General features: G+C 33.8%; 1 protein-coding gene across 3 annotated transcripts in view; it reads right to left on the bottom strand.

The window, feature by feature from the left end:
* The window catches only part of ACOXL (acyl-CoA oxidase like), a 508,474-nt gene that overhangs the window by 89,302 nt on the left and 400,301 nt on the right, over positions 1-18,871 (bottom strand). For all 3 annotated transcript variants that reach the window (XR_012486063.1, XM_074287671.1, XM_074287672.1), the window contains exon 16: positions 7,747-7,834. Coding sequence is in view for 2 of the 3 variants with exons in the window: in XM_074287671.1 (XP_074143772.1) it covers positions 7,747-7,834 (88 nt within the window). In the remaining variant the exon portion in view is untranslated. The remainder of the gene's footprint in view (positions 1-7,746; positions 7,835-18,871) is intronic.

Here is an 18,871-nt window from a genome sequence, read left to right as displayed (position 1 = left end):
TCTGGACTTTTTTTTTTTCTCAGATATATTGTTGTTTTAAATGGTGTTAGATACTAAACTTGTCTCATTCTGAAATTCAAATGTCACAGAGCTATGACTGACTAAACAGCAAACAATTGCTATTAAACAGACCAACCACAAAATCCAAATATTCTCAATGACACACTGAGAGAGAAGCATGAAAGAAGACTGGAGGGGGAAAAGATGCATCAAAAAGAGGAAGAGAGTATAGAGAAATCTCTCCCCTGTGTAGAGGGACCATGAGGACAAATATGAGCCATGAGCAATCCTAAAGGATGAGCGTGGGAAAAACAGGAAAAACAGTACACATTTCATATTTTACATGACTGTAAGGAAGTCTAAATTAAATAGAGGTCAACATGCTATTATTATAAACACTAATATTGTCTGCTTGTATTTCTGTGGGGATTTACAGTTTCTACAATACTAACCCTGTAACATATAGTGAAAGTATTAGGCAGCTCAATGGAGCAAAGTACCCCAAGTCAGGAAAACCTGAATTGAAGTACAGTTTTTACCCTCATTCAGGTGTGTGACCCTGGACAACTCACTTTATTTGTCTGTTTCAGTTTCTTCATTGGTAAAATAGGGATAATAATAGCACCTATCTCTTGTGATTGTTGTGAAGATAAAAGATATAACATTTGAAGAGAACATTGCAAACCTTAAAGTGGTATATAAATGCCATTCATTATTATAATTAATTATTATATAGATGTGGAAACTGAGGTACATCAATAAGAACCCTCTATTTCCATTAGAGTTCTTATTCGAATGTATTCTGCTCCTTAATTTAAATTCATCCTCAAATTAATTTAAAAGACCAGAATTTATTAAAAGATATTTTAAAGGACTGAGCAAATTTTTCAATCAAAATTTTTGCTTTTTTCAAGCATAATCTTTTTATAAAAGAAGTCTAATGACTTGGAACAAAGTATCTCAGAAGCCAAAAACAACCCTGCCTAAACAAAGGAAGATCTAATGAAGAGTTTCAACTCTGCCTTCTAGTGTTAAGAGATTGTAAACTATTTTTTGAGAAGGGAGCAAAGAAAGGAAAACCAAAGTTGATACATAGGAATACTTCTTTCATTTAAATTTTTTTTTAAAAGGATATCTATATCTGGAAATTGCAAGTGGCCCTCCAGAGAGATTGGGTCAAGAAGCGCTAAATTCTGTCCTGCATTGTTTTCTATGAAATAAATGTTCTGTGAGGAGATCCCCCCCTTTTTTCCCTCTTTTCTTTTCTTTTTTCTTTTCTTTTCTTTTTTTTTTTTTTTTTCCTTCAAAGAACCGCAACAATGAAATAGATAAGCAGCCTTGGAGTCATTTGTCATACACCTACCTCATCAATTCTTTCCACCTTCAAAGGAGAATTCATAGAAGGATTCTCTAAAGATAGCATCCTATATGAAGAGAACTCCTGAGTTTTGCTCCCTGGGGTAACCAGGAAGTAAATCATGGCCTGTGATTAAGCCTTGGAAAAAAGCAACTCTCATTCTGGGGGCAGGAGGAAGGCAGGCATTCTCTAGGAGAGAGCACTTAATGTCTGAAGACCCAGATAAACTTGACTGTCACTTTATTTTTGCTTTGATGGGGGGGACAGCAAAGATCTGAGAGGGGAAAAACTTAAGGTCTTGATTGAAAGAAATGATGTAAGTATTGTGGATAAAACTGAGGCTTCTATAGATATATCATCTTCCATTTGTTATAAATATATCTATATATCTAGAGAAAGAGACAGAAAGACAGAGAGAAATAAAGTCAAAGAAATAGAGAAAAACAGAGAAAGATCCTGTATGTAGTGCTTTGAATAATGGTTCCTTATTAAACTTCTTGAAGGAAGAGACCTAGTTTTTGCCTTTTTTTGAATCCCCAGAACTCAGCACAGTGTTTGGCACAGAAGTAATAAATGTTTATTAACTATGCACTGGTTTATCCAGTCCAATGTATAGTTAACATATGCAAAATTCTTTATCTATGGACATATTGTAATCTCCTCTTCTCCACCGCAAAACTTTCTGAAAGCAAAAATTGTTTTGTTTTTGCCTTTGTACTTGCTAGCTCAATTTTTGGTACCAGTAGGTCTTTAACAAATGGTTATGAATTAATGTACTACATAAGTATCAGGTATTATTACCATCTTCATCTCACTCTTCTTGTCTATTTCAAAGAGATTTATATAGAAATGTCTTGGGACAAATCACTAATTTTTTTTTATCCTTCTTCTATATTGTGTACTACAGATCATTGCACAATAATAAATGTATTAGAATGTAATTTCACCTTCTGTAGTAGGCCCACTGAAAGCAGGCTTGGGACAACTCCAGTTGCAAATAGGACAACATGCATGATATATATATCTTCTGTTCTCAAATGATTTTGATTGACTGTGAGATCTCCCTTTTTGAAAGCTTTCCAATTCAAATAGTTTAGAGATTGTGAATATTTGGTAGAGTAAACTCTCTCAAAATGATATTAAGCTATTATTTATTGCAATGATTTATTAATAAGAAGGGGTCCTCCAATTTTAAGATTAATTCCTATCTCTAGCTTCCTCAAAAAGGAGGCAAAGGGGAAAAAATAACCCAAATCTTTCAGCCTCACTCAACATAATTTTGAGTTAGATTGATTTTTAAAATATTTTTCTTTCATCTTTTAGTCTTAGGCCTGGAAGTATTTTCAAATGCTTCTTTTTTGCTCGTCAGACAAATAAGAAAACAAAACCAACAACTTAAAAGGTAACTCTTCCATCTTGTGGTTCCTGGGTATTCTAAGAGTATGACAAAGCATTTATTCTATAATGCACTAAGGTCAATGATGCTTGTCTGAAGCACAGCCATTTACAAAAGAGGTCTGATGATGACTTGGAACAATGTGCCTCAGAGGCCAAATATGGCCCTGCCTAATAAAGGAAGCTCCACTTAGAGTTTCAACTTTGCCTTTGCTATCATCTCTCAAATGGAAAACATACAAGGACACTTCAAAGAAAAAAGCACCCTGGCTTCCCTCTTCTAAGAAAGTCAATCCCCACAGCTTTCCCATGTTAGCATATTATGGAGAAAGGAAGATGGCCAATTCTTACTTTATCCAGGACCTATAATATTAGAGACCCAGAATTGGGTTTGTTTTCATGAATCCCTTCAAAGTATTACAAAAGCACTCATCATTCCTGGTCATTTTGAAATGATAATTTACCAAGAATAGATACTGACTTGCAATATCAATTATCACCTAACTTATGCTAGTGTTAGGAATGAGGTCCACCTGATTCAAAGTCCAATATTCATTCCCCTTCATTATGCTGCTTCATACAATTTTTCCCTTATATTTTTCAGTTCTTACTTGTGAGATTTATACCTCAGAAAACAGAAAACTGTGTCATTATTAAAAACAATACATATTTATAATTAGAATGTATAATACTGACAACTTCTACCTGTCCAAGGATTAATTTCCAAGCTTATTATTTGATAAGAGACACAGGAACTCTGTGGGAACCCTGGCCTGTCCAGAGGGATTGGCCAGGATCATTTATACTTAAGTATTTATTAAAGACCAGGGTTCTTAACCCTTTTTATTTTTTCTGTTGTGGACCTATTTAGCAGTCTTATAAAGCCTATCGACTGCTTCTCAGAATAATGTTTTTAAATGTATAAAATGCATAGCTTTCCAAGAGAACTCAACTATACTAAAACATGGTTAAGCAAAATATTTTTAAGCAAGTTCATGGACCCCAAGGTAAAAATCCCTAAACACCACTCACTTTGTATTTTCAGATGAAGAAACAAACTCGGAGAGATAAGGACCCTTGAGTACAAAATGAGGCTCTTTCTACCACTCTACAATCTTTCCTAGAAACTCCTTTTTTTTCTTTTTTTTTAACCCTCCTTAGTGAGGGGGAAGAGGGAGTAAAAAGCAGTTTAATATTCAAACTGAATACTTTCCATCTTTTGGCCTTATAATCTTGTTCCCTCCTCTCTCTTCTACTTAAAAATGCTGTTAAAGGAGAAGAACTTTAAACTTTGACAATCTCCATCAGTGTTCCCTTTCTCCCTTTCGGCCCTCTGCCTCTTTGTGTGCTGCAACCATCTCTCCTCAGACCCTCTGTCTTTGAGTAGCTAGAGGAAAAGCAAGAGAATAAAAGAGTTAAATGCAATGGCTTAAAAATTCCCAAAGTGTTTATTATTTCATAATAATAATAGCTAATGCACAATGTTAAATGCTTTACAATTATTCTCTCATTTAATTCTCACAACAACCCTAGGATGTAGATGCTATTGCAACCCCCATTTTATAGATGAAGAAATGGAGGGTCAGAGAAGTTAACTAATTTACCCAGGATCAAACAAATAGCAAACATCAGGCATGTCACAAACATCACCCAACATAGACATCAGATGCATTTCATCAGAGTAACAGAGTATGATGATAGTACAAAAGAAATGACTGGTGTATGTGGGGTTGGGGTGGGGTAAAATGAGAGGGGATGGTAAGCTATAGAGACCTGATATACCCCTAATGATCCCTGCCTCTGGCTCCCCTAAAGGGGTTCAGATTTCCCTTATGGATTAACTAAGATTGTGGCAACTTGAAAGGATTTTTATCAGGCCTCCATCTATTTTTATGAGAATGGATCAATCACTTCCTACCAGCATGTAAACTCATGCAGGACTTGTGTAAATTTAGTTGAGGTCATGACATTTTCTTTCCCCAATTTGACATGATATCAAACACATGTGGGAATAAAGACTATATTCCAGAGAAGAGAAATGCCAAAGCTAGAGAAAAGGTCTGGGTGCAGTTCCTATAAGGAATAGCACTATTAGCAATAGGAGAAAAAATAGTCTGAGAAAATGTTGAAGATGTTTAAAAAGTACCAAAAAGAATGGTTATGGTTGAAAATGTTGGAATAATACTTCAATAATAAATGTGATTGAATTTTTAATAACAAGAGAACAAACTCTGGTTCAGAACCAGTATTCTCTAAGGAGCTTGAAAATTGATCCTTGAATGGGCAGAAGTTGTCAGTATTATACATTCTAATTATAAATATGTATTGTTTTTAATAATGACACCCTAACTTCTTTATTTCATTATTAGGGACCAAGATAGAGGTATCTATTTTCTAAGATATAAATCTCACAAGTGAGAACTGAAAAAATGTAAGGGAAAATTTGTATAAGAGGCAGCATAATAAAGGGAAACGAATATTGGACTTTGAATCAGGAGGACCTAAATTCCTAACACTAGCTACATAATTTAGGTGAGTCATTTAATCTTTCTGATCCTGTTTCTTCACCTGAAAAAAAAAAAAAAAGAAGTGGCTAATAATAGTCTCTACCTCACAGAGCTATTTTGAAGACCCAATAAATTAATGCCTTCTTATGAGACAGGTAGGCAACATCAGGGCCTGGAATCAGAAAAGCTCATCTTCCTGAGCTCAAAACTGGCCTCAGATTCTTACTAGCTGTGGGACCCTGAGCAAGTCACTTAATTCTCAATCTATAAAATGAGCTGGAAAAAGAAATAGCAAACTACTCCATTATCTTTGTCCAAAAAACCCCTAATGAGATCAGGATGAGTCAGCCTCAGATGAAAATTACACACGTTTTAAAATGCTATAGAAATAATAGCTGTATTTATTCATAAAAACAATCATTCACCTGTTATACGGCTTACTTTTCTAAAACAGTGTAGCAGGAGCAGAGAGCTTGGCCTTGAATACTAGTTTTATTATATTCTATTTGTGTGAACTTGAGCAGTTACTTAAAATCTCCAGGCCTTCTTTCCCTATTAAATGAGGTCATTGGATTAAGATTATCCTTTAGATTCCCTTTTGCTCTAGATTTATTCAATTCTAGCATATACCAAAATCTCTGAATTGCCTTACATGTTTATTTTAAATATCTCTCCTTAAGATTTTGATGACTAGTTAACATTCATGCCAGATTATATTCCTAATGAGATTGATAGAATCTCAGATCTTTGATCCTTGATCATTCTGGACACTGTCCTTCTCAGTCTTAAGCTTCTCTGTCTCTTTTTTTTTTCCTTTCTTTTCATTGTATTCTCTCTTATTGGGGGCTTTGATTACCCAAGTCAGACTACTTGTATTTCTGATCCAAATTCCTTTGGGGGGTCTCTTCAGGATGCTTTTCTTCCTAGTTTGAATTTAACAGCTGCTTGAGCAAATTCATCACTGTCTATTGGGAATTCTTCATTTGATTGTTACACATGCTCCAAGCATTCCTATCTTTAAAGAAAAAAAAAAAAAAAACTATTGCCACGATTAACTCATTTTCCTATTTTTAGTACATTTCTAGGATCTTTGAATTCTATAACAGCATAGATTGTAGTTTTTGTTTTTGTTTTTGCAGGTACCTTATAGGTCAGAATCCTTTCCATTTGACTTTGAGCCTAATACTCCTTAGATAAATTTCCTAAAGGCATTTAATCATTTTTGTTGCTGTTGTTAGCCAATTCAAATGGCCTGGAATCTATTTTGATTTTATATGTGCTTTGGCAACATCAAACACTTGGCATTTCCTCGTGGTTAATCATTTTAAGGCTTCCAGAGACTGAAATCAGTCTCATTTGGGCTCACTCTCTTTTCCTCTTACACGATGAGAGTAAAGTTTTAAATGTCCAGAAACCTCAGGTAATGGAACTAGGCTTTTTTCTGTGGTCCCTGGATATTGTTTTCTTTATTCAAGCTTGACTGCTATCTTTCCGGTGATGCCATTGACACCTGAGAGTCATGCTTTAGCATTTCTGTCTAATGACAACCATATTTCTAAGTATTTAACAAGTCTCCATCTGGAGATCACATAACTGACTAAAAATGTCCAAAAGAGATATGATGTCAACTGGGAATTTCTAACCTATATGTAATACAGAAATCTTTCAGGAGCAAATACTGACAATATTTTGGCCATTTCATTTCATCATCCCTGCTTATTCCTTCTCCCTTCCCCCATTTAAGGTTGTCATTATCCATTTTTATTCAATGGTTCTGAAGTTAAACAATCATTCTGATAGCAATCCACTGCCTTCCTCCTCTCTTCCACAGCTCTTACTTAGGTTCAAATGACATGGAAGGTTCAGTGACATGGTAGATTTTTTTTTTTTTTTTCATTTGTGCTCTCTCAGGCTGAAATGAATGTTGTTTAAAGTGCTGAACAAGTTACCTACTAACCTGAGGATTAGGCCTAAGCTGTTAGTTCTGGTACTTAAAATTCTTCAGGCAGTGACCCTATTAAAAACAATCTCACTTTATCTGTACATATGCCCTTGAATTTATTTATTGACCAATGACAGTCTTCTTGTGATGTGATTCAGGCTCAGTGCCACGTGGCCCTTTTCCAACTGGCTCCCATTTGGTGGAACGTTCTATTGTTTCAAGTTATGTCAAGTGAGCTGTTCAGTGTGCTCTTCACGCTGGCTTTGATGAGCTTCACTTTGCTAGCTGTTCCTGCTGAATATCAATTCATTTAGCACACAAAGTCCCATGTTCTAAATTCAGTAAGTGATTTGGGGGCCTCAAAATCAACATTTTAGGCTCTCCAAAAGGTTTGGCAAGTCTCTGACTGAAATGCCTCACTCCTGGACTGGGACATTCATGTTTAGAAACACTCATATCCCTAATGGGGAAAGTCATGTTACTCAAATAACCTTCAGGATCATCATGTCATTCACAGATTATAAATTCAATAAACACCAACTGACCTCTGTGTATGTGCGCCAAGGACAAGGAAGCAACATGATGAAGACATGAATTCCAGGCACTGAAAATGTCCTCCTTCTTGGTCATTACCTGTCAAATTGACAGAAGGAAAATGGCTCCTTAAATAGTTGAGAATTTTTTTCCCTTAAACTGTTGCTGCTACCTAAATGACATATATAAATAGAGTAGAGCTAATTAGCTTAGCAAAGTGTAGCCAGAGAATCCCCCAATTCTTCATATAATAGCCAAGCAGCACAGTGGATAAACTGTTAGACTTGGAGTCAGCAAGGTCTGAGTTCAAATCCAGACTCATCCACTTCTTTGGCTGTGTAGCCCTGAATAAACCACTTAACATCTGTCTGTCTGAATGTCCCCATCTACAAAACAGGCAGAATAATAGCACCGACCTTCCAGAGTTGTTATGAGGATAATATAAGAAAATATCTGTAAATCATTTTGAAAATCATAAAGTTCTATATAAATACTAGCTGCAGTAGTAGTAGTAGTAATTGTAATCATAGCAAACAACAACTATATTCTTCTGGGGTTTGGGTTATTGGGAGTAATTATTTGATGGGTGAATTAACTGACTTTACAATAGTTCTACCTGTTTGTTGATTGCTACTTGCTAGATTTTCCCAAACTCAGGAATTGACAATTTATCATCTAGCTATTCTGTACAAAGTTCCATCTTAATTAACTACATGGATCAAATCATTAATTCATTGAAAAAATATTCATTGAGTGTTTACCTGCTATGCAAGGCACCATAATGACTGAAGTAGCAAGGGAAAATGTGAGTAGTATAGATAAAAACCAAAAGATACATAAAAAGAGGGAGATAAAAAACTATAAGAATGACTATCACTAGTTTCAGCCAAATTACACTCAAGAAGTTTCTGGCTGATTCTTAAATCAGGCAGATGGTCACCAGATTTGAAAGCAAGAGAGTTGTTTGGAATTTCTGACTATGTACCTTATGATTTCCTATGATAATCTTAGGAACCTATATTAGCTTTATGTATTCAATTCAAACTGAAGAGTCTACTACAGGTGAAATAGTATGCTTTTCCTGAGAGATATAAATTTAAAAACCTCAAGAAGCTTATAATCTTCTAGGGATATAAAAATGTTTAGCCTGTATCATTAGTTTCTTCTTCATAAAGAGAAGGCCGTTGAAAGTGAATGGGCATAGAGAATTGTTTGATTTTTAGCTCTTTTATATTGCTCAATGATGATCATTATAAAGGGTATAAGAAATAAAGAGAATATCCTTTTTCATGTATTTTTGTGCTTTTTTGCAGCAGGCCTATATAGAGCTTTAGGAAAATCTTGTTATAATAGAGGAAGTATATTTGGGCTCTGATAAACTATAGTGTGCCATGTTTAAATCTCCAGTATACATATAATTTAACATTATTAGCTAAGGTAGCAGGAACAGTTTGGAGGCCAATGTAATTGTTTCCCTACATGTCACCCTCTACCCGTGACCCCGTATGTTAAAGTAGAGGGAGTGATTATCTCTGTCATTGCTGCTTGGATTAATATGGTTCATTGTGTCACTGACTATAACTAAAGAAGAAAGGGAGAGAGAAGTTGGCCACTTAGGGAATAGGCCTGCAAAAGACATTGGCAGATGGGGGTGACCTATGGTTGGCTACCAATGCTTTTTGAGCTTGGAGAAAGGGAACTTTGACATCCCCATCACATTTCTTAAATTATACTGAGAAATACAAGCTTGTGGTCAATTAGAAGTGTCTCCCCTACAAATATACTTTTCTAATTTGTGCTGCCAAACTGGGGGAGGGGGAGAGAGGGACAATAATAGAAAGGGAGTAGCATATATTAGAAACGGAATTTAAAAAAAAACTGTTCAAATGTTTCCAAATAAAAACCAAGAGAGTTTTACACTCAGTTTGCAAAATGAGCTTTTACTGGACTGACCATGAGAAAATTAGCATCAGGAGAATTGCCTAGGGAATGTAGAACACTGCCCAGGGAAGGGGCTTCAGATGGGGAAAACTCTTCAGAGGTCAATAACATACTGAAAGCTCACTGATTCCATCCCAAGAAAAAGTATGAGGGGAAAAAATGTTCCAATTAAGGGCAATGGCCTCATAAAGGCCTGCCAGTCGTTTTCTAAGTGCTTTTCCTTATACGTTAACATCAATATTCTTTAAGACTCCACTCAAGTTGATTCAATATAACCTCATCAGGGTTGGCAATCATCCATGTGTGGTCATGAAAGCAGTCATTACTCAGTGCTAGAGAAGGGAAAGCAAGCCTTGGCTCTTACTAAGTTTATGCTTGGCTAAGATGATCCCCATTGCATAGGGAGGCTACCGACAGAGGAATTGGACTGTCCCTTGAGTTCAGTTCTGCCTACAGGCAGCAAACAAATGGAATGTGGCAAGGTCAATCCATGCATTTTGGTCTCGACAATCGGTGTGGATTGCCATGTGATTGATTTGGCTCTGGTAATCAATGCCGATTGGAAAGTGGGCCTAAATTAATGGATCATCATGACTATTGTCTGGTTTCATTCCACAGACCTCATTGTGGAATATATTGTTAGCTGTAGTTTTATTACAATTAAGAGGCTATATATGTGAGGCCATCAAATTAGTTAAGTACATAATGATATATGATATGTGTTATTAGTGAAAACTTCTAATGTTTTGAAAAGAACAGAGACATTTTAAGGACACTATAGACAGATTTCATTAAACAATAAACACTTCACTGGATGTTTAATGTCACCAATGTGGATTTTCACCCTTCACTCACACAGATGACAACTTATTTAGATCTTTTCCACCTATGTGATTGTGTCTTTCCATAAATCCTCCTTAAAGAATTCATTCAACAGATTATAGGACTTCCTCTGGTTGTTAAAATGTGTGGTGGCTGCCAGATTAGTGTCTTAGGCTTTTTCATCTATTATATTTCCTAAATACATGCTGAACTCATCTCCTTTTTTCCTTATGATATGGTGTCTTTTGTGTCACCACTGTGTACAAATTAGCATTATTTACATTCTGCAACCTGCTTATCTTCATCATGCATCATTCCATTGCTCTATGGATTATCTGTAACTAGAATTCATTCAAAACTGTTGTGCTCTATAATCTACAGCCATAACTTAGAAAATTCTGGTGTTAAACTTTTTGTGGAAGTAAATAGCATAAAATCACTGAAAGAGTTGCCTAGTTTTCCAGCTAAAATTCAGCCTAAGATCCTCATATCCAATTCTTGGCCTTGTTAATTGTTCAGGTACAGCACAAGGTTGTTGATGGAGTAGTTAAACTCCATGAATTGTCTGCCCAACTTCATGTCATAATCTTGGCAGTATATATTCTTCATTTCATTTATTTCTTCTCTGAATGGATAGGTTGATTTTTTGAGGGTGACCATAAATCTTATGGAGAAGACTTTTCAGTGTTCTAGAATTCAGTAGAATCAACAAAAACAAGACAGGCTACAGAATTTATCAGTAGGGAATTCATCTTCTTAGACTTCTTACAAAATTCCAAAATGAAGTGGAAAAAGTCCTGAACTCTTTATTCAAGGGAATATCTTTAGTGAGCATATGTCATCCTGTTGGATACCTTGCTTGACAATGATATTCAGTAGATCATTAAATAAAGTCACATTGGTGATCACATCTCTCATAGAATCTTGCATGATTTTACCCAGTTACATGGACTATGCTTTATTTGAGGATAGTTTATTCATATTTTGCTCTATCAAGTCAAGTTCTCTGTTTTGTAATTGACAAACACTAGGCCCATTCTTCACACTTGTGAGCAAAAATGTGGTCTGCTGTACAAAGCTGTCTATAAAAATTTTCTTTCTTAGATTTTCATCCAAAATATCCTTGGTATATGCATAGAATATTCTCATAGAGATTTATAGACATTTTTAAAAAATAAGTACAGGGATTGGAACTTACTGATGTCTTCTTTTGGTAATAAGATTTGTTTGCAATTCTTTACATTGTTTTGGAATCTACTCCACTTGGAGATGTCATGAATCTTGATCCATGAATGTCATTAAGATTTTTTGCCACCAGGGTGGAATTTTTGTTTTGGTCCATCAGTTCTCCTCTGCATTTTAAATGCCACTATTGCTTTCTCTCATTATTCATTAGTTACCAAAATAATAGTAACTAAATGCAATGGTTTCCTTTTCATTGCAGAGTGGCTGGGTCACTATGGAAATGCCACCATACCTGTTCTGTTTCACAATTATTTACTGTCTTCATTCTAATTTAGTTTACCCAAGATCTCTTTTTTCCCCATAATGCTTTTTATTGCTTTGTGATATTGCTTATTTTTCTGCTTCCTCTTAGTTTATGATGTTTTGCATCTGAGCTTGTACCCTAAACTGGAATTGCCACTACATGCCATTTATTTATTCTTAACAAGAAGATAAAATATTTGATAACAAAGTTTTGGAACTTTTAGAAGAATAGAATTGTGTTGACTATTCTATATTAGCTAGACTTTTTGATGAAATAGTGGTAATCAAAATCATTGTCTTCACTTTTGTCTATTTTCCAATTTTGGAGCTGACAGCTTATTTAAGCACATGGGCTTAACGTTACAATAATCACATATGACATTTCCCCCTCACATTTATTCTTTTGTTTCTAATTTGGCATTGATTTTGATCTTTGCTATAACAATTCCTTGATCTGGCTGAACAAAGGAAATAGATTTTGAAACGACTACCACATCAGTAGCCAGTCATTGTCTGTCTATTAAAATACAGTTATTTTAATCTTTTGTGTAATGTTTGATGTTTTCACATTCATTCCCTCTCTGCTGTTTTCTTGAAGAGAGTATTACTACTAGAGAGCTGTGATACTTTAACATATGAGGCCTTTCGCCTCTTTCATTTCTCTTGCTCCCAAATCATATTTTCAATATGGCTTTGTAGCCCTCCCTTATTCCTGCTTTCATACAGAAGCCACTGATAATTGAGGTAAAAAAGAGATTTGGTTTAGGAGAATCTGGTTGCATTCTTCTACTCCTTCATCCTCTTCAAAGATGTTGTCTAATAGGATCTACTTATTCTTCATGGTGTTTTTTTCCCCCTCAGGATAATAGTGAGCATTTCAATGTGTCCCATGAAAGGGTAGTTTTTGTGTTTGTGAAGATGACTCTTCCAATTTCACCCTCTTTCCCCCCCAAAAAAGAATCTATTTTTCTACTTTGTAGCAATGTTTTTGTCTTCTGGTTTCTTACAAAGTTACATTTAGTTTTCCCTCAGTGTTCCCACTTGTTTGATAGGGAAAAACTAAATCTTTTAAGTATGAACAAAATGCTCTTTACTTTTTAGCACTTTGTGTGGCCATTTTGGAAATTTTGCCACCCTTATTAGGGAGGTGAAGGAAACCAAAGAAATCTGAAGGGTTATATTTTTATATTATTATGAATCATGTACTTGGTTAGGAACAATTCTTAAAACATTTCCACCTTGCTGGAAAACTAGTCAGGCTTTCATCCCATGAGCATTCCAGTTTCCAAGAACCCAGTGTCAGTTCCACAATACAATGAAGATCAGAGTCATGGATTCTCATTGGCTCTCAAGTTTAATCTGCCTTATTTTATAGAGGAGGAAATTGAGGTTTAGAATGACTAAATGGCTTTTTCAAAGTTATATAGATAGTAAATAGAAAAGCCAGGAATCTAACCAAAACCATCTGATTCCAAGCCTAGTCATCTTTCCACTAAGCCATGCCAACTTTCAAACATCATAATGGGGATTTTTTCATAATATATGTTATAGAACCCACTTTTGTGTAAACTTCTTATTTGAAATTTGTTAAAAGTTTTTATAGTTGTAATGTGCTTTCTTTAAATTGTCTCATTTGATTCTCAAAACATGCTTCGGAGGTGGGTATATGCTACTCTTTTAGGCTCAGAAAAATGGTATCCCTGTCCCAAACCCTAGCTCTAAAAGGATGTTGTAGTTGTAGGATCCTGCTTATCATAGGCACAAAAAAGATATTCAGATAAAACTGAAATATGCAGAAGAAAACAAAATAATTATAAATGATATGCATAAATGACAAAATATTAGTTTATTTGTATAGGACATATTATATAAGATATGGGGATATTTTGGTAAATCTAACTAAAGCCAATAGATTTTCCTGGATTCAATGAGATAGCTCCAGATCCTCATATGATAGAGTCCAAAAAAAAAAATGTTCCACATTTGCCCAAAGTGTTCTTCTTGCTCACATTTTCATCAAATCACATATAAGTGCTCAAAGATTTAACTATTATGAGTTACTTGAAAATACAATGTATGCTGCTAGTTGAATACGTCATGGATGATAAATTTAAAAGTAACATAAATGTGCACCAATATACACAGACATGGTCTCAAAGAACTGCATGCACTATTATAAAATACTATTTAACAAAAGCATTCATTGATGCTATTCTGACAGGGAGTCACAAGTAAAGTGTTAGTTTAATAGTAGTAGTGTATCTTTCTAGACTGAAATAATTTCCAAAATATTTTTACTGGATTTAAGCATTTTTTTTGATATCTTATGGACATTTCAGATTGACATGGAAATTTATTATTTTGCACTTTGATAATACTAATGATTAAAAATTAATTTTAGAAGAATAGGTAGCTAAGTGGCACAGTAGATAGAGTACTTCTGGAATCAGGAGGATCTGACTTCAAATCTAGTTTCAGACACTTACTAGCTATGTGACCCTGGGCAAGTCACTTAATCCTGTTTGTTCCAGTTACTTATCTGTAAAATGAACTGGGGAAGGAAATGACAAACCACTCTAGTATCTTTGTCTAGTAATTCCCCAAATGAGGTAACTGAGAATTAGATATAGCTGAAATGACTTAATACCAAATTAGCAGCATATTCTCTCAATTAAATGCTTTTGGTACCCTGTATATGCTTCTTTTTAAACCTATGGAATAATAAAGTATTTCCATATCATAGTATAATAATAAAGATGATTCCATTTAGCTGCAAATTTATTATGCACAACTTGCTATTCTTTTAAAATATGCACAAAAATTATCATGTACACAAAAATTACCACATACATTTCTTTTTTTTCCTTCCCCCACCCTAGAAATGGCCATCATTAGACATATCTAGGCATATATATACATATACACATATGTATGTGTATGTGTAAAATTACTCTATATGTATTTCTATTTATCAATTATTTTGTAGATAGTACCTTTCTTCATATGCCCTTTATAATAGATTTTAGGTATTTATAATAGTCAAAATTTTGGTGTTTATAATAGCCAAAATAATTTACTTGTTCAAAGTCCTTAAAACAAAATCGCTGTTACTGTACACAATGTTCTTTTAGTTCTGTTCATTTCACTCAATTATTTCATACAAGTCTTTCCATCTTTTTCTAAAATCACTGATAATTTTAAATGTTTCTTGTAAACAACTTATTAATAGTTTCTGATTTTTAATTCATTCTATCCATCTTAATTTTATGAGTTTATCCCATTCATATTCAAAGTTATAAGTACTACTTTTGAATTTCCCGCCAACTTATTTCCTTCTCAGCCTCTTTTTACCTTATTCCTATTACCTTATCTTTTTTCCATATCCCTTTATTCTTTATTTTACTTTTTATATAAAATTTCTCTCTCTCCCTTCTTCTTCCCCATCCATTTAATCTTATTCTATGTATTCTTTTAAAAGTACCACTTCCAACAGAATCCCCCAGTTCTCTCACCTCTCTAGAAGTTCAACAGACCTCTAAAATTCATCAAATATATATTTATTTGCTTTTTAGAAGTTCTAATATGTCCCTCATTGATGGCTTAAAAATTCTGGATGCCTTGTACAAACTATTAATAAATCACAAAACCAGCCAATATTTCTTCAAATTTGTTTGAAAATTTATAATAATCTAAACCCAAAGACCTCAGTTTGGAGACGAGAATTCACTATTTCATAAACACTGCTGGGAAAACTGGAAAATGGTAAGTCAGAAACTAGGCATAGACCAGCATCTTGTACAAATATCAAGATAAGGTCAAAATGGGTCCATGATTTAAACAGAAAGGGTGATACCATAAACAAATTAAGAAAGCATGGAATGCTATGTTAGAATGTTAGAATGAAAGTTAGAATGTTAGAATGAAATGTTAGATTTGTGGAGAAGTGAAGAATTTATGACCAAACAAGAGATAGGAAGAATTATGAGATATAAAATGGATAAATTTGATCATATTGAATTAAATAGATTTCATACAAATAAAACCAAAGTAACCAAGATTAGAAATCAAACATATAGCTAGGAAACCATTTTTACAATGTGTCTCTGATAAATATACAGAGAACTGAATGAAAAGTATAAGACTACAAGTCATTTCACAATTCATTGTCAAAAGATATGAATAAGCAGTTTTTAGAAGAAGAAATCAAGGCTACCTATAGTCATATAAAATGCTCTAAATCATAATTGATTAGAGAAATACCAATTAAAATAATTCTAAAGTATCACCTCACAACTATCAGATTGGCTAATATGAAAGAAAAGGAAAATGATAAATGTTGGACATGCAAGAAAATTGACATATTAATATATTATTGGTGGAATAGTGAACTAAACCAACCATTTTGGAGATCAGTTTGGAATTATGCCCAAAGGGCAAATACACAATGCATACCCTTTGATCTAGCAATATTACTACTAGGACTTAGTCCAAAGAGAAAAAAGGGTATGGGAAAGAACCTGTTTGGACAAAAATATTTGTAGCAACTCTTTTTGTGGTAGCAAAGAACTGGAAATTGAGGGGATGTCCATCAATTGGAAAATAATTGAAGTTATAGTATATGAATATAATGGAATGCTATTGTGCTATTAAAAATGTTAACCAGATTGATTTCAGGAAAGATACAAACGGTTGAAAAGTGGAGTGAATAGAACCAGAAGAACATCGCACACAGTAATAGCAATAATATGTGAAGATTACTATGAATCACTTAGGTATTCTCAGCAATACAGTGATCCAAGACACTTCCAAAGGACTCATGATAAAAAAAAAAAAAATGCTATCAACCTCCAAAGAAAGAACTGAAGATAAAGCTCAATGCAGACAGAAATATACTATTGTTCACTTTTTTGATGTACATTTTGGTTTTACCTTTGTGTCTCTATTTTTTCATAACTTGATGATTATGGAAATATATTTTGTATGATTGCACATATATTACTGATATCAAATTGCTTACTAACTTACTCAAAATTTTTAAAAATTAATTTTAAAATAGTATTTTCATGTAATTGGGGGGTAATAAAATATTCTTAAAAAGTAGATTGGTAAACTTCAAGTTTTCTAGATTTCCTCCACAAATAGAACAAAATTTCACCTCAGGGCAAACAAAGACTACTGAAAAATCAAGTAGACTTGGGATAGAATGGGAGTCTTCCCAAAACAACCAGAGAAGATTTTAAGAAAGACTCTGGACTGGGGATTAACCTGGCTGAAATGTAAATACCTCCAGGCTAGCTCTGCAGAAAAACCAAGTGGGGACCCCTCAGGCTAGTTGGGCATTATTGGATTCTCAGCAGACTGAAAAAAATCCACCTCAATGAAATCCTTTATGAAAAACACATAGGAATATTGTTGCCAAATTTTGAAACTCCCAGATCAAAGAGAAAATTTTGCAATTCAAATATGCTGGAGCTGCAATTAGATTCATACAGGACTTGTCAGCAGCTACAATAAAAGACCGCAGTCCTGGAGTCATATCTATTGATAATCTTAAGAAATAGACCAAAAATATCATACAGCAAAATTATCTATAATTGTGAATGAGAAAAAATGGAAAGTCAATTAACTTGCAGATTTTCAGGACTTTCTATCAAGCAAACTAGAACCCAATAGAAAATTTAATATATAAGAACTAATGTCAAAGATCAATTTCAAGGAAGTCAATATGGACAAATTGTTTATTTTTTATATGGCATATGCATACCATATGTTTAAGATTCACATCAATAATAAAGTAGCTCAGAAGAAAGAATGGCAGAATTAAGGTAAAAATAGTAACTATGTTATACAAATGAAGTGCAGAGGAAGAATAGACACAAAGGCATTAAAAGGGGAAGGAGGGCTTGTAGCTCTGAAAACTTACTTATATTGGGAATGGGTTTAATAGACAACACTACTATATCATATATATATATGTGTGTGTGTGTGTGTGTATGTACATATATATATCATATATATATGTATATATATCATAAAGGATATAAATCTATAAAGAAATAAGGGAGGAGGGATGGGCAGAGTAGAATCAAAGGATGAGGGGAAAAGTCAAAGGAAGGATCTTTGGGTCAAAGGGAGGTTAAGTGATAGTAAGGCAAGTTAAGCAGTGGAATTGAAGCAAAGAGTCTGAAGGGATAGAAAAGATATGTGTGTGTGTATAGGTTGTGTGTGTGTATCTACATATGTATACATAAATATATCTTTTCTTAATCATAGCTTGCTTAGGAGTGATGGGGGGATGAAAGGGAGAAAAAAGAATAAAGTAAATAAGGTGCACAGCAGAAAACAAAAGAACAATTTACAAAGAAGTAAAGAAAAATGGACATTCATGAATATAATTTCTTTTAATATACATATATATACATATATACGCATACTTCTTTCTTGATCTGGTAATTTGTTGTTATATATTTTGAATCCTTTCTGATATTCTGCTGGCAGAACATTATCCTATCTTTTGTTTTATTTTGTTTTGTATTCCTTTTCTGTTTTTCTTATTCTGTTTTTTTAATAAAATAAATTCAAAGAAAAAAATAAATTTCAGCCAAAAGAAAGAAACAAAGAAAAAAAATAATGTTATATTACTGTAAGAAGTTTAAATTTTAAAGTTTTCTCACTTAAAGAAGGGATTGATAATTTTCACCAAAGTGTGTATGTATGCTAGTATATCATATTATATAGAAAAGTATCTCTTGTTATGTATTATTACCTTAGAGTCTAGATAGTTTTATATATAAAATGGAATATCTTCATTTTGTATTTTTCAAATGTGGGTGTGTTGTAAATAGAGCAAAAACAAGGTATACAATTTTAACATTACAAAAATCA

The sequence above is a fragment of the Sminthopsis crassicaudata genome, chromosome 2 (genome assembly GCF_048593235.1).
Source record: "Sminthopsis crassicaudata isolate SCR6 chromosome 2, ASM4859323v1, whole genome shotgun sequence".
NCBI classification, from domain to species: domain Eukaryota; kingdom Metazoa; phylum Chordata; class Mammalia; order Dasyuromorphia; family Dasyuridae; genus Sminthopsis; species Sminthopsis crassicaudata.
The sequence above is the reverse complement of the archived record's forward strand: the minus strand, read 5'-3'. Positions and strand labels throughout refer to the sequence as shown.